The sequence below is a fragment of the Bombus impatiens genome, unplaced genomic scaffold (genome assembly GCF_000188095.3).
Source record: "Bombus impatiens unplaced genomic scaffold, BIMP_2.2 scf_1528, whole genome shotgun sequence".
Taxonomy (NCBI): Eukaryota; Metazoa; Arthropoda; class Insecta; order Hymenoptera; family Apidae; genus Bombus; species Bombus impatiens.
Window position 1 is genome coordinate 462,794 of NT_177947.1, and position 16,461 is coordinate 479,254.

The 16,461-nt window shown below is 33.0% G+C and overlaps 1 protein-coding gene across 7 annotated transcripts in view; it reads right to left on the bottom strand.

The window, feature by feature from the left end:
- LOC100747068 overlaps positions 1-16,461 on the bottom strand; it is a 203,890-nt gene that overhangs the window by 144,663 nt on the left and 42,766 nt on the right. For 2 of the 7 annotated variants that reach the window (XM_033324155.1, XM_033324157.1), the window contains exon 2: positions 6,704-6,744. The exons of the other annotated variants lie outside the window; for them this stretch is intronic. In XM_033324155.1, the coding sequence (XP_033180046.1) occupies positions 6,704-6,730 (27 nt within the window). In that variant the 5' untranslated portion in view covers positions 6,731-6,744. The remainder of the gene's footprint in view (positions 1-6,703; positions 6,745-16,461) is intronic. 7 annotated transcript variants of the gene reach the window in all.

The window sequence follows — 16,461 nt, forward strand, 5'->3', positions numbered from 1 at the left end:
ACGTATGTAATATCTTAAATAATGATAATGACGATACTTACAAAAGAATTTTATCGAACGTGTTTAATTCCTTTATCTATAATTATTTGATAATATTTTATTATTTTTTAATATCTTATACTAAAAGACGATTAAAAATTTCCGAAATAAAATGGGAACATTGCTTCAAGCGACACCCTAGTATAAATACTCTCTCTTGCTCGATCTTCAATCACTCGTCATTCGCGCCCACGATAAATGAATTCTCTCATCCCTGTAATATTAACCACATTTCCTGAAATATTTAATTACCACGTTCTGCCTCGTTCTGCCATATAAATTTCGAACGCTTATCGCGTCGTTCGAACCACCCTCTCTCCGACTTTCCGCCTCTCGACAACTCGAGTAAAATCGGCAGATGTGGGTCATGGGTGCAGGTAACGAACCAAAGCAATGGCGTGGTCGCTCGACAAAAGGACGATTCGCATAAAATAACGGAAAGCAGCAATAGTGTCTGCTGGGAACGAGCGGATATTCATTTGTGATTTAACGTCATCCGCGTTATTCGGCCAGTCGCCTGTCCGTCGTTTCGCCATTTTGTATCGAGTGCGAACGAGTAGGCACGCTCGCTCGACTCGCGACCCTCATACCGATTGACGTGACGATTACTGGTAATAAAGTTTCTGCTACTATGGAGGCAGTCCTTAATACGGCTACATGAGGCAACGAGATAGAAGTGGCCCCGTCGACGACAAAACTGTCCACCCCGCCTGATATTTCTTCCGCTTCGACCGGAGATCTCCGCTGATTTATATACATAATATAGTATTTCTTCTCCGTATCGTTTGGAGGAATGGAGGAACGGAAGAAGAAAGTTTAAAAATCATATCCATTGTACACGGTATTTCACACAGTTGGAAAAAGTTACGATCTTCGTTCTGCAAAAATTCCTCGAATTGTTATTGCCTAATCTCGCCGTTACATCAACAAACGAGTTTTGAGGAAGGGAGGATTTATGGAAAAACCGAATTGGAAACTTGATATTTTTAGAAAAAGTGAATTCTCGCAACTGGGCAAAATTGTAACTTTCGTCCTACATTCCTTGAATTTGTACATTCCAAACTGGTTCTTGTTTCAACAAAGATATTTTGCAAAGAGTAAATTTATAGAACAATTAGACTGAAAACTCAATACTTTTAGGGAAACTGACTTCTCACGATTGAGTGAGAGAAGATAAAATCATAGAAAATTTTAACCGAAAACGATAGTTTTAGAGAAAGTGAATTCACAGAAAAATTTGTCTTAAAGCCTCGTGTTTTTAGGAAAGCCTTAACATTAAATTTAAATGAAAAGTCATGTGTACGAAGGATAATTTCTCTCAAATTCTATAACAATGGGGAAATACGACTGGGTCAAAAGCGTTTCAAAGGTCGTGGCACGATTAAAACGATTCGATATAGACAAAAAGGTCAGAGGACAGAATTAAATGGTATTGTGGGATATATATCCCGCATTAATGCGGTTGCGCGTTCTTTAAATGCAACTACTTGTACTATATCGTTCATGCATAAATCGATTCTCTGGTTCTAATTGCTTTAAACACTTGCATATAGCTCTACCCTATTGTGTGAAAAAGCCTGTATAGTGAAATGTATAATTTGAGAAGATTTATGGAAAGTTTGTAACAATATTTGACTTGTAGAGAGAAATCGATCGTTCCTGTTAATGGTTTTTGTTGTAAGTGGAGAGGAGAAACAGAAACTGGGATGCGTATAGGGGAGACGAGACTAGTTTTTGTTTCTGACGGGGTATTCACTCGTGCTACGTCAGGCAAGTTTGTGGAGATTTATTTTTGGGATCGTTTGTTGGAAAATAGACGGTGAATTGTGTGAAGGAAATGAAGGCGTTGTAGAAGTTCTTGCGTTTCATGTGATATACAGTAAAGTTGAATGATCATTTAACATTTAAAAACTAATACAGTAAATGAAAAAAGTTATGGAATAAAAAAACAATTATGTTAATCTCTAAAGGGGGTTAATTATATTAATCCCTATCCTTGAAGATATATACCGACTTTTTATAACTACAATTTTTCAAACGATTGATAAATTCAAAATCATTTATTGCTTGATAGGAGAAATATGCAAATTATTCATTTTAATGGGTTACATACGGACATCTCATCAACGATTCATATCCTACGATTCAAATTGTTTATGATAATAATTCATGATAGAAATCATATAGATTATTATAAGTACTATAGTTATGATACAAATATCGCTTTAAATAGTTCGAATGTCATTGATAAAATATTTGTATCCAATGCTCTGAGATAAATAGAGAGACGAATGAAATTAAACATTTTTTGATCGGACGACATTGATTCGATTTGTATAGATTGGTCGCGACTATGCAGATTCGTTTCTATAAAAGCAAATCACGTTCTGTCAACAAAATAAAAAATGTTGACGCCCGGTAGGAGAGATGTTTTTCACGCTTCCTTCGAAATTCCGTTAAAATTTGATGAATTCGTGTTTCGTGTTTCTCTCTTGACGGCGATAGAAAGGTCCGATGACGAACGACTCGTGAAAAATCTTTTGTGCGGGAAATCGCTTGTAACTGGAACCGAAAGATCCACGGTACTGTTACAGTCAAAATAACGAATCGTGCAAACTTTCCAACCATGTACATCGAACTATGAGAGAAATAGTTCAATCGTTTTAATTGCGTTTGTTCAACTGATTTTTATAGTTTCTCAAAACATAAAAGAGTGTACTATTTTTTTAAATAATTACGATCGTCCATATTTATTAAAGGTATCTGTTAAAGTTTGTAAAACAAAATTTTTCACGTAATCTATTACTACGTATATTCAACTTATCTTTTAATAAGTTAATTATCTTTAATATATTCTGTCATAAGAATCATTTAAGAAACAAAATCATGCGTACACACATGATAATTTAGTAGGAAATAAATATTTGATATTTAACAGAATTATATTCTTGACTAAGTATGCATGTCGCAAATCCGAGGATCATTGTCGGACAAAACGAGACAATCGATGTGCGGCCTGTTTGAAAGCTGACTCATTCGGTCAACGAGTAAAGTGCAGTGTAAGTAGAATAGGAGCGTTTCTCGTCAGCCACGGTCTGACGATTACTCCGCACTTGACCGCCTAATTGCATCTTCACTATTCTTTAATGGCCTCGTAATTTCTCTAATTCTCCGAAGTTCTTCGAGCGCGAAAATGTTCAAATTATTTATTGCAAACGTGTATAAACATCGCAAACAGTATGTTTAGGTTAATAAAGTTGAAACAAAATACGTGAATTTTTACACTTCTTGACATATGTATGTATATTGCAATGAATTTATTATGAACTGGAATATTTAGTCCCCTCATTGTTTAATTAAAATGTCTACTATCTGTGAAAAAATCTATTATTTTTCATTTCATGCGTGTTTCTATTTTGTTTTCTACTGCTTTCCAGTTAAGTTTCTTTTATCGCTTATTCTTCCTTTCATTTCATCTTAATCTCTTTATCTATTGGTTTCTACAGTGTAGTAAAAATAATTTCAGTTTCCAAATTAATCAAAAGAATGTTAATTAAAATAATTAATGACTGAGATGTTACAATTTAAATATACAAATCAAGATTTCGTAGTTTAGCATAATTTTATGAATTCCAACTTGGAAAGTGCAAATTCTGTATTCGTATAACAAAAATAACAATAAAACGAAATTTATACTTCCTACGGAATGTTTGAAAGTAACTAAACACAAAATATGCAACATGTCTACATAAGTAGTATTACTTTAGTAGTAGTATTTTATAACCGAATATAGCTATATTGTATTTGAATAGAAATCTAAATTTAAGAAATTTCAAATTAAAAATTCGTATCGAAGAGTTAAAAGATTTCCTATAAACGAAGAGATATCAGTGGAAATTTCCTACGCAGAACTTCGCAGTCTAAGCAGAATATTGATAAGTTGGTTACCGGATGGGCCATCAAATCCTTCATCAAATTAAAACCATTAGCTATATAAAATTCGAAGATCTAATCAGAATACGAAAGATTTTATGATTCGGAGAACGTCTCTCTATTCAGAATAACGACTGATGTAACGTATACTGACACGAGCACCAGATTCGGCCGTTTCTCGGGAGTAATGGATTCCAGGATTTACGAGCCGGCATTCTCCAAAATTACTGGCGTGTACAACGACCCTATGCAGCATATTCGCACGCCTCGTTGAGGATTTTGCAAGATGTATGGAAAATTGAGAGAACTGTATGATAATTTCTATTGATTAAAATGTCTATTATGACTAAATTGATAAAATATCTTATGCGCAGAAAAATATTTCATATTATATTATATGACTAATAAATCATACTAATGAAATGTACTTGTGCAAAGGACCTCAATTTTCAACAAGTTTATTTCAAAAATATAGTGAAATCGCACTGCAGTCGAGAACTTCTAGTTGTCAGAATACATAATTACAAGAAAAGGACTCTGAAAGTTACCTTACAGTAAAATGTATTTGACTTTGTTGGCACTGCAAACGGTACAATAAAAGTCTAGCACAGAAGTTAACTAAATCTTTTTGTAGCTAAATTGTCATATAAGTAAATGAATAGTTAAGTAATAAATGAAGCTACATGAATAATTATTCTCTTACTCTCATATTTAAGTAAAGTAAGAATAAATTGTTATTTCATAATGTTCATGGCTTATTTCTTGCAACAAGGTTTGAAAGAAAAATTCTACATTAAAATTCCAACAAACCACAAAAAGACGAACAGTCTGGTATAATCTTGGTACTGTTAATCGGAAACTTATTGAATGAACGTACATCGAGAAGACACTATTATATATATCTATTACACTCAAAGTATTGCCTCAGGAATTCAATTCGATTGACGCCTTCAGGTAACTTCGAGAAAGGCACATAAATCGAATAGAGGTAGCACAGAATCTCAAGGAAACCACCGAAGTGTTAGTGTCTATTCTATTCAGCTTCCTTTCAAGTGCTACTCATTTTTGGATCCAACTATGACAAGAGATAGACATTACATGGTAACGTTACTAAGAGACAATGGACGCCAGGTTCCAAACATTTTTCCTCTATTACAAGCAATTATTTAACAAAAGTTACTAAAAAGTTGTACTATCATTGTTTCTCATTAGAACATCCAAAATAGAGTACTTATAGTATTTAATAGATGGACTAAAGTTTTATTTAAGTTTAATTTCTTTAGTTAATACAAATATAAACATGCATAAGTACCCGCGATCTACTTATCAGTTAATTATCGTCCAGTTATAAAGTAGATAACAAACTCTGAAAAGATTAAATTGCAAAAGAAGCCGGTTATTTCAAACTGGAAATCGAATAGCAGAAAAAGATCTCTTCTAAATTATAACTTTTAAAAGCACGGCAGCGAATTCTCTTAAATACTCCGCTAATACACTCCACGAACTTTCAACCGCCATCAAACTTCATTCAACTTCGACTTTCGTCTTGCCATATTCAAATACCTGGAGACTCATAGTAGAGTGTTCTTCCTCGTTCGAATATCAGAGATTTACAGTAGAAATGCCATTTCCACGACAGCACAGACTTATCGATGAGTTCCCTTTCGATTCTCCCGTTTACAAACGTTACAAGAACGCGTATGTAGATCAGTAAGTACGCGTAGGTCGAGAGTGGCGCGTTGTTAGCGCGTCCTATCCGAGGAGAGCGGAAAGCTCTACGGCTGAAACGATAATGACATTCTACCGCGTGCTTGGAGCTTCCTAATTAAATGGATATCGGCTTAGCCAGGTCTTGACGAGCAGCGATAAGCCAGGTTTCATTTCTTCCCGCTGTGGAATTAATTAGCGCTTACTGTAGTTGGTGTACTCGTTCGATTCCTTTGTGGCTTGTATTTCTGTGCGCGGAATTGCGATGATTAAGAAACGGACGGCCCTTCTTATCGATGAAAACCATCGTCCACAACGAAACGTGAATTTGTAAGATATTTCCTAACGAATAAAAGTATCTCGAAGGAATATTGAAAATTGTTGAATAACACAATGGTCAAAGGAACAACGCGAAGGAGGCAACTACCTACCCGTAGTAACATATTTGTTACTAATACTGTTAAAAATAGATTTTCATATTCTATGAATAGACTGGATAAAGTGCCTCTTTTGATTTCTGAGGTAGGAGGAAATAAATTTGTTCATCTAGATGCATTGTGTGAGGTTTTCTTATTATTGCTGTATATTAAAGGATATTTTAATAAATTTTCACAAATTTTTAAAATATTCCAAAAATTCTCCATTGATAATGTTATATAGTTCGCTTTCTAATTATTACGCTTTGAGTATTTCATTTGATTTCTCATTGACTGTAAATTTCGAACACTTACATAATATCGTAATGTAATAACATCACTTATATTGCGAATTAAACCTAACGTCTCGTCGTCAAAATAATAAATAAGTTACCATGTTCGTAAGTTTAATTCAGCACGATAGAAAAAAATGAATAAATAGTTAGTAATGAAGTGATTATATTCAATCTTTTTAAAACACACGCATAAGTGCATCGACTGTTAGATTCTATTTATATTCACACGACAAAGTGACTGGTTCTGTGCATCATAAAAAACATTCATTGATTGTGCCGTGAATTTTGAAGTGTCACAAAGCGAATACTTACAGTGTCGAAACATTTGAAGAACCGCATTTCGTAGATGGTCCCTGAAATTCATCAATTCACATCTGAATTTTTTGGCACGCTATCAGTTTCTTTCTTAATTGTGTATACACTGTGTACGCCGTGAAACTCGATTTGTTACTCAGGACAATCGATAAACTGTAACGATACTTCATTATCCTATTAAAATGGTTGATGTTAAGAGAACGCAATCCTTCATCGAAAAGAATAAATTTGAATTTGAATTCACAGATAATATAAATCCAGATTCGAAGATTTTGTTTCGTTATTCTTCTCCTATTACAGGATTTTCCGCTTCTTGTACAGTTCGAAACCACATGAATATGAATGGATATCGGAAATTAGCATAATTCAACTTCCTCTTGAATAATAGTATCTACTTTACATTTAAAGTAAAATCATGTTCGCCAGAAAAAAAGCTAGAAGGCGAATATTTATCGCCTAGTTGCGATCGAAACATTCGAAATAAATCTTTTCGTTTATTTGTGAGGCGATTAATCGGACAACAAACTTTAATAGAAAAAATTAATTTTTGTTCGATTCACGATACTACAATTAACAAAATTGAAACAATCATATATATAAATATTATTTCACAAATATTTGGCAATATTTCTGCATTATAAACGGTATTTTATATTTTCATTAATACTGCGTTAATTTAAATTACGAGACGCATAGTTAATTTCAAATAATCGCAAATAAAAGGCGAATCGAATGACATTTTAAGGTATGTACTAATTCATCTCCAGGTCAAACTAATTCTGTTTAAAAATTAAGAACTTTGACTTCACTTTTCTTTATTATAAATTGAGGTTATACTTTATCAAAACAAAGAGTCAAAAAAGTATTTAGAATATCGTCCCTTCAAACACTTGACACATAAATTTTTTCAACAATGTGTTTCGTTGCAACGTGACGCGACGCACAAGATGATCGACACAAACTGATGAGCTAGTGACCACAGTGCTTCACTGAAACTTCAGTGTTGGAGCTTGCACAACATAAAAGATGGACTAGAAACGTGGTTTACGCGTTTACTGAAAATAACGTTTGTGTATCGTGCAAGCCTAAGCTATCATAGACACGGCCACCGTCCTGCCGCGTAGAACACTTTGGCTAGTTTAACGAGTAAGGATCTAATTTACATTAGCATCGAGCAACTTCCTATTTAACACATACATATATCTACACGACGTTTACTGTTTCGACATTGTTGACCATGACATTAAGTACCACCATGATATACTACCTAAAGGGATTTCAAATACCGATTCTGTATATTGTATATAACCTGTAATACTCGTCACATCCAAGCTTGCAATATACAGGTCTTAAATAAAAATGAAAGATCAGTGGTGAGTTTAAAATAATGACTCATTTCAACTATTTTATTATTTCTATTTTAATACTATCTGATATGTAGACCGTATTAAACACTACAAATCTATAAATGAGGTGTTCATTTACCAGAGGTATTCGTTTAACTTCATAAATCAAAAAGTGGAAAAAATTGATGAAATTATAGAAGATAAACATCAATCAAACGTCCTGGAAGTAAAATGTTAAAAATTCCAGTTAATCATTTTGGCTTGTGAACGACTCAAATACTATCAATATATTACTGTTAATTAACTGCATGTGATTATTTTGGAATATTATCTAGAGCAAAATGAAATTGATGAATTATTGTAAATTTTGTATTTAATCTAATTTTTACAATCATGCTTTTTATTAATTTCATTGTAATAAAGCTTATATTACATACGGTATATTGGTATTGGAATATAACATTTGAATATTAGATTACAAATATTTTTTATAAGATCACTTATTCTTAAATTTGGCAATAAAATAGAAAATAGCTATAAATGGAGATCGAAATATCTATGTGTATCATTTTAAATTAAAAGTAATATGTTTTATCATTGTATCAGATGCGTATCGATCCTGTTGCTTGAATTTGTTATTTTTAAATCTCCAACATTGCACCAAACGTCAATCGATACGCGCATTCTAAAAAAGAAGAGAAAGAAGAGAAAGCTAAATGAAGAGGAAGATTCATCGGAATGTCAAGGCTAGTCGATTGTGTATATCGAATGTCGCGATGCCATCTGTTCGTGTCATTTCTCATTTTGTCTCTCGTGCAGAATTATTTCCCTAATAATTTGGACTATGCAGTTTCGCCTTGAGAATTGCTTCGTGAACCGGGAAACTATTTAAAGACAATTACTTTGCCGAAAGAAGCAAATAGGAAGCAGGAAGAAGAAGCAAATGGGACATTTTCAATTTACTTAATTATTTCAATTTTATTAATTACAGAAAACTAAGTCCGAGTTATAGAAGAAACTCTGTTCATTTGGACCTTTGGAAAATTTTCTTCAATCTATACTATTTTAATTACTGAAGTACTAAATTACTGCAAACGTTACTTTACAACAGCGTATTTTATAACAAGTTATTTCTAAGAAGCATCTGTGACAAGTATTCTAATATGTGTTAAATTACTCAGAAGAGATACCACGAATCTCTGGTAAAATCATTATGTAATACTTAATAATATTAGATGAACAGTTAGGTTACAAACTTCTGTTACGCGACTGGCATTTACAAGATTACAGCTTCACACAAAGCACTTAAAAAGAAGAAATAAGAGTAATATAAAACGCATCAAACTTTACCAAAATAATAAACGTTCTTCTTACAAGTGAAAAGTTAGAATAAATCTGTTTTTTTATCGGATAATTCAGATGTTTGAATCAACTTGAAAAACAGTGCAAACGATATCACATCCCCTTTAACATGGATAAAATTGTAACCTGACAACATAGAAAATATTTTTCGGTGGAATAAACAAAGTGGTCCTTTTAGCATTATTATTATGTAACAATGAAAAATACGCCTTTTCGGTGTAATCGAAAACATTATATAATAAAATAAGTTCCTAAGTAAAATAGTTCACACCGTGACCGGATTCGCCGATCGATAGATAGAACGATCGAAATTTAAGGACACTATTATTATGCATTCAATCTTCGATCGGTAACTCATCCTACGCCCCGACATACGCGTGCTTTATCTGGTTTACGATACCCAGCCGCGAATATGTAAGGGTAACACCGATCATTCTGATTTCCTTTTCTTCTTTTCCTCTCCCTGTCCCTTTTCCATTTTTTATGAGCTACCCGTTGCAATTGGAAAACGAGAACTCTCATATGTACCGTGGAACGGATTTCCATATTTGTTGAATACACAATCGTGAGAACGCTCGATCAACGATTTGTTACAAATTCAGAATTTCCAATGACCGCGACCCCATCGTTCGCCATTTCCTGCTGAACTAAAATAACTGTACTTAAATTGCTTTTCTATATCGACCACATCACTACCCTTGGAGTAAAAAATATAAACACGATCTTAAGGGGGTTGTAAAATATAATAATGTACATTTTTACATACGTATACAATGAAGACGTAAAAGTATGTGTTTCATTGCATATAAAGAAAAGACGGTTTAAAGAAAAATTAGCAATTTGATACATTAGAGCATGAATGAAATACAACATACACTTAATTTCATTTGGTACTTCGTTTCATACGAAAAGTTGAGAATTTTACAATTTGAGAAGATTAAAGACTGTTTATATATAAAATTATATCGTAAATGATGTCCACAATGAAACTGAAGAGTCCGTTCAAAATTTAAAAATATAATTCGTAATTACCTTAGCTATAGTTCTTTTATTTCTTTCTGTGCCCTGCAAATGCAAACATATTTTTTCATATGAAAAAAGGCGAGCATTCGGTTTTATGCAACGAGGAAACAGATGTAGATTCTCGTAGATTTATATTTAACATACACATATGTAGACACATTTGCTAGCATAATATTTGCAATGCGAGAAATGTTTCATAGTATGCCTACCAGCGATTTGACCCAGAAATTGATGATTAACATTCAGGATGTTTGAACTAAACCAAAATACCAACTTCCGTAAGTTAGCATTGCATCATCAATACCAACATTTCCTAAAAACTCTCAACCATCGATGTGAAAGGAATTGCTCGGATGTACTCGTGGCCTCCCTAATGAACCATTCAAGATGTTCCCTTTCGCCTCAGCGTCTGTTCAGAGACCAAAGTTTATCAGAAGGTACACGAGAAAGCAAAGCTTGCGAGGAGAGAAGCTAATCCACGGTGTCGACGTTATCCTGTCGTATCTTTTGCTATTATTACTCTTCGTCAACGGGAACCATTGTTCGCCGGTAATAATAAGGCCTAGTTCTTTTACTGGTAACAATCTACGTAGACGCTGCATTTCACGCTCCTTAATGAGATAGAACGACACTTAAAACACCGCGCGTGACTAAGGGCGAGCTCGACCATAGCATGTCGTAGTTAAACCGCTAAACGCCTGTGTGTCCACCGCGTGGCTCTGATTTTATCTTGCTTTTCGCCGAACCGACGTTTAGTCAATCCGATCTTTGTTTAGTCAAGGTTGCAGAAGGGAAGGACGATGGCTCCTGAATCGCCCAGCATCACACGGAAATTCCCGTGATCTCGGTTTGTCGAGGTGAAACGTAAACACCGGAAGCTGGTGAAAAAAGTGACGAACAGTAGACCGGATTTTACCTTTTCATGGTCAACGGACCTCACGAACGGAGCTTTAATCAATCTTGTCCTTTCTGATCCCAATCCATCGACACCATATTTCAAAGTTATTTATATCATATTTTTTGTTTCATCATATTTGTAGAACGAGTGGATTGCTATAGTAAATTCTAGGATATGTACGTGTATGAAGTTTTGGCAAAACACTGCTAAGTTTTTGACTGTTTTACAGAAGACTGTCAGGACTGCTTTCATGTTGGAGAAATAAGAATCTGATAATCAGTTGTAAATCAGGAGTCGCAAGTGTAAGACGTATTTTGTAGAGTTATCTCCGACCGTACATATTTTTATTCGGTTGCATTGGTGAACCATATTTGATTTTCATTTGGCAGTAGAGGTGTCAGAATTTGTAGGCAACGCCTATTGAATGACGCTGCAAATATTTGAAATTTATACGATGAAAAATATGTAGCAGTTAAATATTCATGAAAATACCGATAATATTGTGAAGCGGTAATATTATTGGAAACGATGAAAAACGTAGAGAACGAGTAATCATGAAGTGATTGAATATTTATATCAGAGTATGGGTTACAAGTAAGAAGTAATTCGGAGAATGCGAGTGAAGATTTTCTGGATGCTACGTGAAAATTTGGCTGTACGTCGCAAGAATGTGTATTATGGGCGTGATATTGTTAAATGATATACATACTTATTATGTATACACAAAACGAGAAAATTTGTTTCAAAAGAAGAAAATACAGCATTTCTAGTTTACCAGAGGAATATCTCACTCGGGTCGGAAAGAAAATTTTCCCATCAAGGATAGAAAACCATGTTCCGCTACGGAAAAATCCAGCAAGACGATGAGTGGTATATAGAGAAAAAATAAAGGAACCAAATATCTTTGCCGGCACTCTGTACACTACTGTATTTTGAAATATTTCGCATAAAGGAAAGATAAAATGAAACTTGTTTATATCTTAAAATTATAAATTATATATAATTTATTTTATATTATAATTAATTTGATATCATAAATTATATATATTTATATATAAATATTAAAATAAAATGAGAAAACTCTATCTAGTCTTTTTCTGTTATTATTGATTGAACTACGGATTTTTTGTGGACACAATTAACAAAATGGGATTTGAATGAAGATGTGTTTTACCATCTAAATATTGTAACGAGTACTTTACTTTGGATATTTTGTATATTTTTACATACTATGTATATTTTACATATTTTTGCATATTTAAATGATTCATAAATGCATAAATATTTGCAGACTATTAAAAACATATAATTGGAAGATATTTATATATCCACGAATATCAAAATATGTTAAAAATGAAAGTAGACTACTTGTATAATCCGCAAAGTATATTATTCAGTGGTACCGAGTAATTTTATTGTTGCGAATAACTAGTAGTTGAGAGTATCATAAATAATGATATAATAAACATAATATTTTGTACGGTGAAATACCTATACAAAATATAATTTTATTTAAAGGAATCTTCTAATTGAATCGGAATGAGGCTGTGCAAATTTAATGAATATGAACCGAATTAATTGTAACACGAATATCAATATACACTTGGTAAATTCAAAGTTGGAATTGCTATACAAGAGATGGCAAAGGAAATTTTTCCTCGATACAAAGTATCAGCTAGTATACCGCCATTAAGTACGACGCCATTAAGTTGTCCCTAACTAGGGGTGAAGCTTCTCCAAAGGAAGTTATAATATTTTTATCGAAAACTTGAACGTCGATCTCAAAATATTTTATTCTAGCTTAATTAGCCGGCTTAATTATGTATTATATATATTAACATAATATGTAATTGTTACGTTAATTATGTAAATATTTACATCTTTCGTAAAGCCCTGATGAGATAACTTGAGGAGGATAAATTATTCAGATAATTATCCAAAAAAGAAAGTACACCGAACTAGCGCTTGTATCAACTTATATTACGAATTAAAGTGCGAAAAGTTAATGATAACCAATTATCAAATTGTCGGACGTTACAAAATCTGGCTGCTAATCCTCCGAGAATCTCAAGCATCTCACCTACTTTGATAATTAGAAGGTTAACAAGATGATGATATGGGTCAACGGAGGAACTAAGCTCAAGGGAAAGTGGATTTCTCATCTACGACCTGCTCATGCACCATGTTATGAGTTCGTGAAACACCTATCGCTACTGCGTGTCCAACTATCACTTCACACAATTTACAGAGATGCAGACATTCTTCGCCCAGAAAGTAATTTCCACACTTTGACATTTAGCTCGATTGATATATCATAGTACCTATACAAATTTATTAATCTTGCTGCGGTCTTCTAACTTTGTATGTTTCAACTTCACTATAGCTTAAAAGAAGTATTTAAAGGTTTCAAGAAAATCTTTATGGTAGTACAATTGACGTGAGAATTCACGCTTGCCAATAATTCTTCCATGTTCTCCTCAGATTTAAGAAATTGTTTAATATAATAGAGAAACACTAAGAATTGTTTGCCAGTGTTAATATTCAAACTCTACGATATATAGTAGTGAACAAAAAACATTTTAAAATTCATTGTGTATAATAATATAATAAGCATACTACATCAGTATTAGCTTTTATTAAACAATTTTATCATATTAATAACAGTCATCTATTTAAAAAACATACATACGATTTATTTACTATCTATACCAATTCTTTACTATTTTCTTCACAATTTAATTCTTCTTGTCAAATATAATTCTGTTTTCTAAAATTATGGTATTTTCTTTTTGGTACCACATATCCTTTAAACTTTCTTGTTTCCTCCACTGTATTATAGTAGCAACTCGATCAAACACAATACATTAGTAATTGAAACCATGTGAAATGATCAAGTATCATCCGAAAATTATGGGACTGTTTAGGCGAATGCAATATTTCAGTAGGAAACTACCAGAAACCAAAGAGTGTCTAGTGTCGTACAATCTGATTTGATTGCAGTCATTAGTTGGAGTAATTAAACGCTGGGAAGAGCTCGCTGGTGTGCGTGGCCATTGTGAATGAAGTTCCAGTGTTCAGTGGAGTCGCTTCTCGGCCCTATTTCAAAACTAGAAATCGTCAGAAACGGAAACCGCAATTGCTGGCCACAGTGTGAGAAATTCTCAAATTCCTCGCGCGGTTCCGTACATGCCAATTCACTTAAATTGTAGGAAGACCCGTTCCGCGGATCCTGACTGACGTTGATCGCGCTATTCTATTTCACCACGTCGCGATAACTTCGTTTCTTGCTGACTCTGATTCGCCTTCGAGAGAAGGAACATTGTGACAAAACGTCGTACAGTTTGCTGACGTGTCGTTGTTCCGACGGTTAAGCATTTAAGTAAACGGATATAAGGATAATAGGTGCAGAGGAAGAAAGCTGGTATACTGGTTAGCGGACGAGAAAAGGAAATGCATTCTTTGTAAAATAAAAATAGGTGTAGTAAAACACTTATTAGAAGATTGCCGTGGCATAGAGCCTAGCGTATTGAATGAGGAGGAAATAGTGGAAGGCAAAAGAAATGAGGCAGTGATAAATTAGTTACGATCTACAAAAAAGAGGCATAAAAGTACAAGGAATAATCTAAGCCAAATATAAATGTAGGATCATATTATAGTTTTTACGAGGATATATGTGTTAAGAGAAATTTAAATTATAATGTATAAGAATAGGTTTCTAATTTTATGAACTTTGTGTGTGCGAAACCAAGTGTGGGGAAAATATAAGTATCTGTGAGTTTCAGAAAATGTTGTAAAACCAAGTCTATTTCCGGGCTATGAAACTGAAATTAAATAATATATATTATAAGGATAATACGTGTGGAAGTATTATATACATATGTACATATATTACATACATATATTATATACATATATGTATATTTCTTCATCGATAAGCGTTTTAATGGAAATGATACTTAGTGTTGTCAAATACTGAAATAGATATAAATGATAGAATTCTTCTATAAGAAATTGCAAAGTTAAATTAATATGCTTTTATAAACTATGCTTTTATATCACTTTTTATAAACGGGTTTTAAAAATTGGAAAATTTATGATACTCCTAATATTCATATAAGTATATCTATCTACGATTAAGTTACGCTTAATTAGTTATCCACTACAAATTTTTAATTGTGCGAATAACCTTACCTCTATAAAAAAGAGGGGGTTGATGAGCATGACATAGTGTTTAATGACATCGTCAGGGACACTTTTTTAATTGATTAGCTAATTAAAAATCTGTAAACAGAAATCAATGAGCCATAATGTGAGCGCAGATGCCTTCAATAGGCAATAATTACAAAAAGCGCACCATATAAGTGCGTAAAATATTGACGAGCGCGCAAAATACCCAATATGTTGTTAAATATTCTTAAAATAAAATAGGATACACAAATATTTAAAATAAGAAATCTCGTTCTATATAACTATTCTTTTTTTATTTATTTATTCAGTTGACGGAACGGCTAATGAAGAGGGGAGAATTAATCTAACAAGATACAGAAGCAGAAAAATGAGTACACTTTTAATAAAGTTTTAAGTCATGTTGGATTTTATACATGTATATATATGAATTAAAAGTTCTCTTCATGTTGAATATATTTATTTACACAATTATTGTGTATTATACAATTTTACAAGTCATTTTCTGTTTTCATACATGGTTAAAGATTTTTGACATTTGCAAGTTTATCTAAGAAAAGTAGTTTATTCACTACTGATTTTATACTCACTTTTCTACTGTTTCTCTCCTGTAAACAATCATCGTTTGACAGTTTCGATAATAAGAAAGGAAATTTCTAACGCATGAAAACTGTCTGGTAATCACCAATTGATTGTCATTAAATTTAAATGTTATTTTTTCCTATTACTTATTTCTCAAATTACAGTGTGTCAACTATAAATAGTACTACGTCTGCCTCTATGAGAGAGCTATGTCAAATCTTATTATTCAAATCCGAAAGTATATAAAGCATATAAGCTCTCCATTTAAATCCCAATAAGTTTTATAAAAACAATTGAGAAATTTATCGTTAAATTGGACGGGAAGCCGACAAAGTTAATTAGTGGCGCTTTTCGATAAC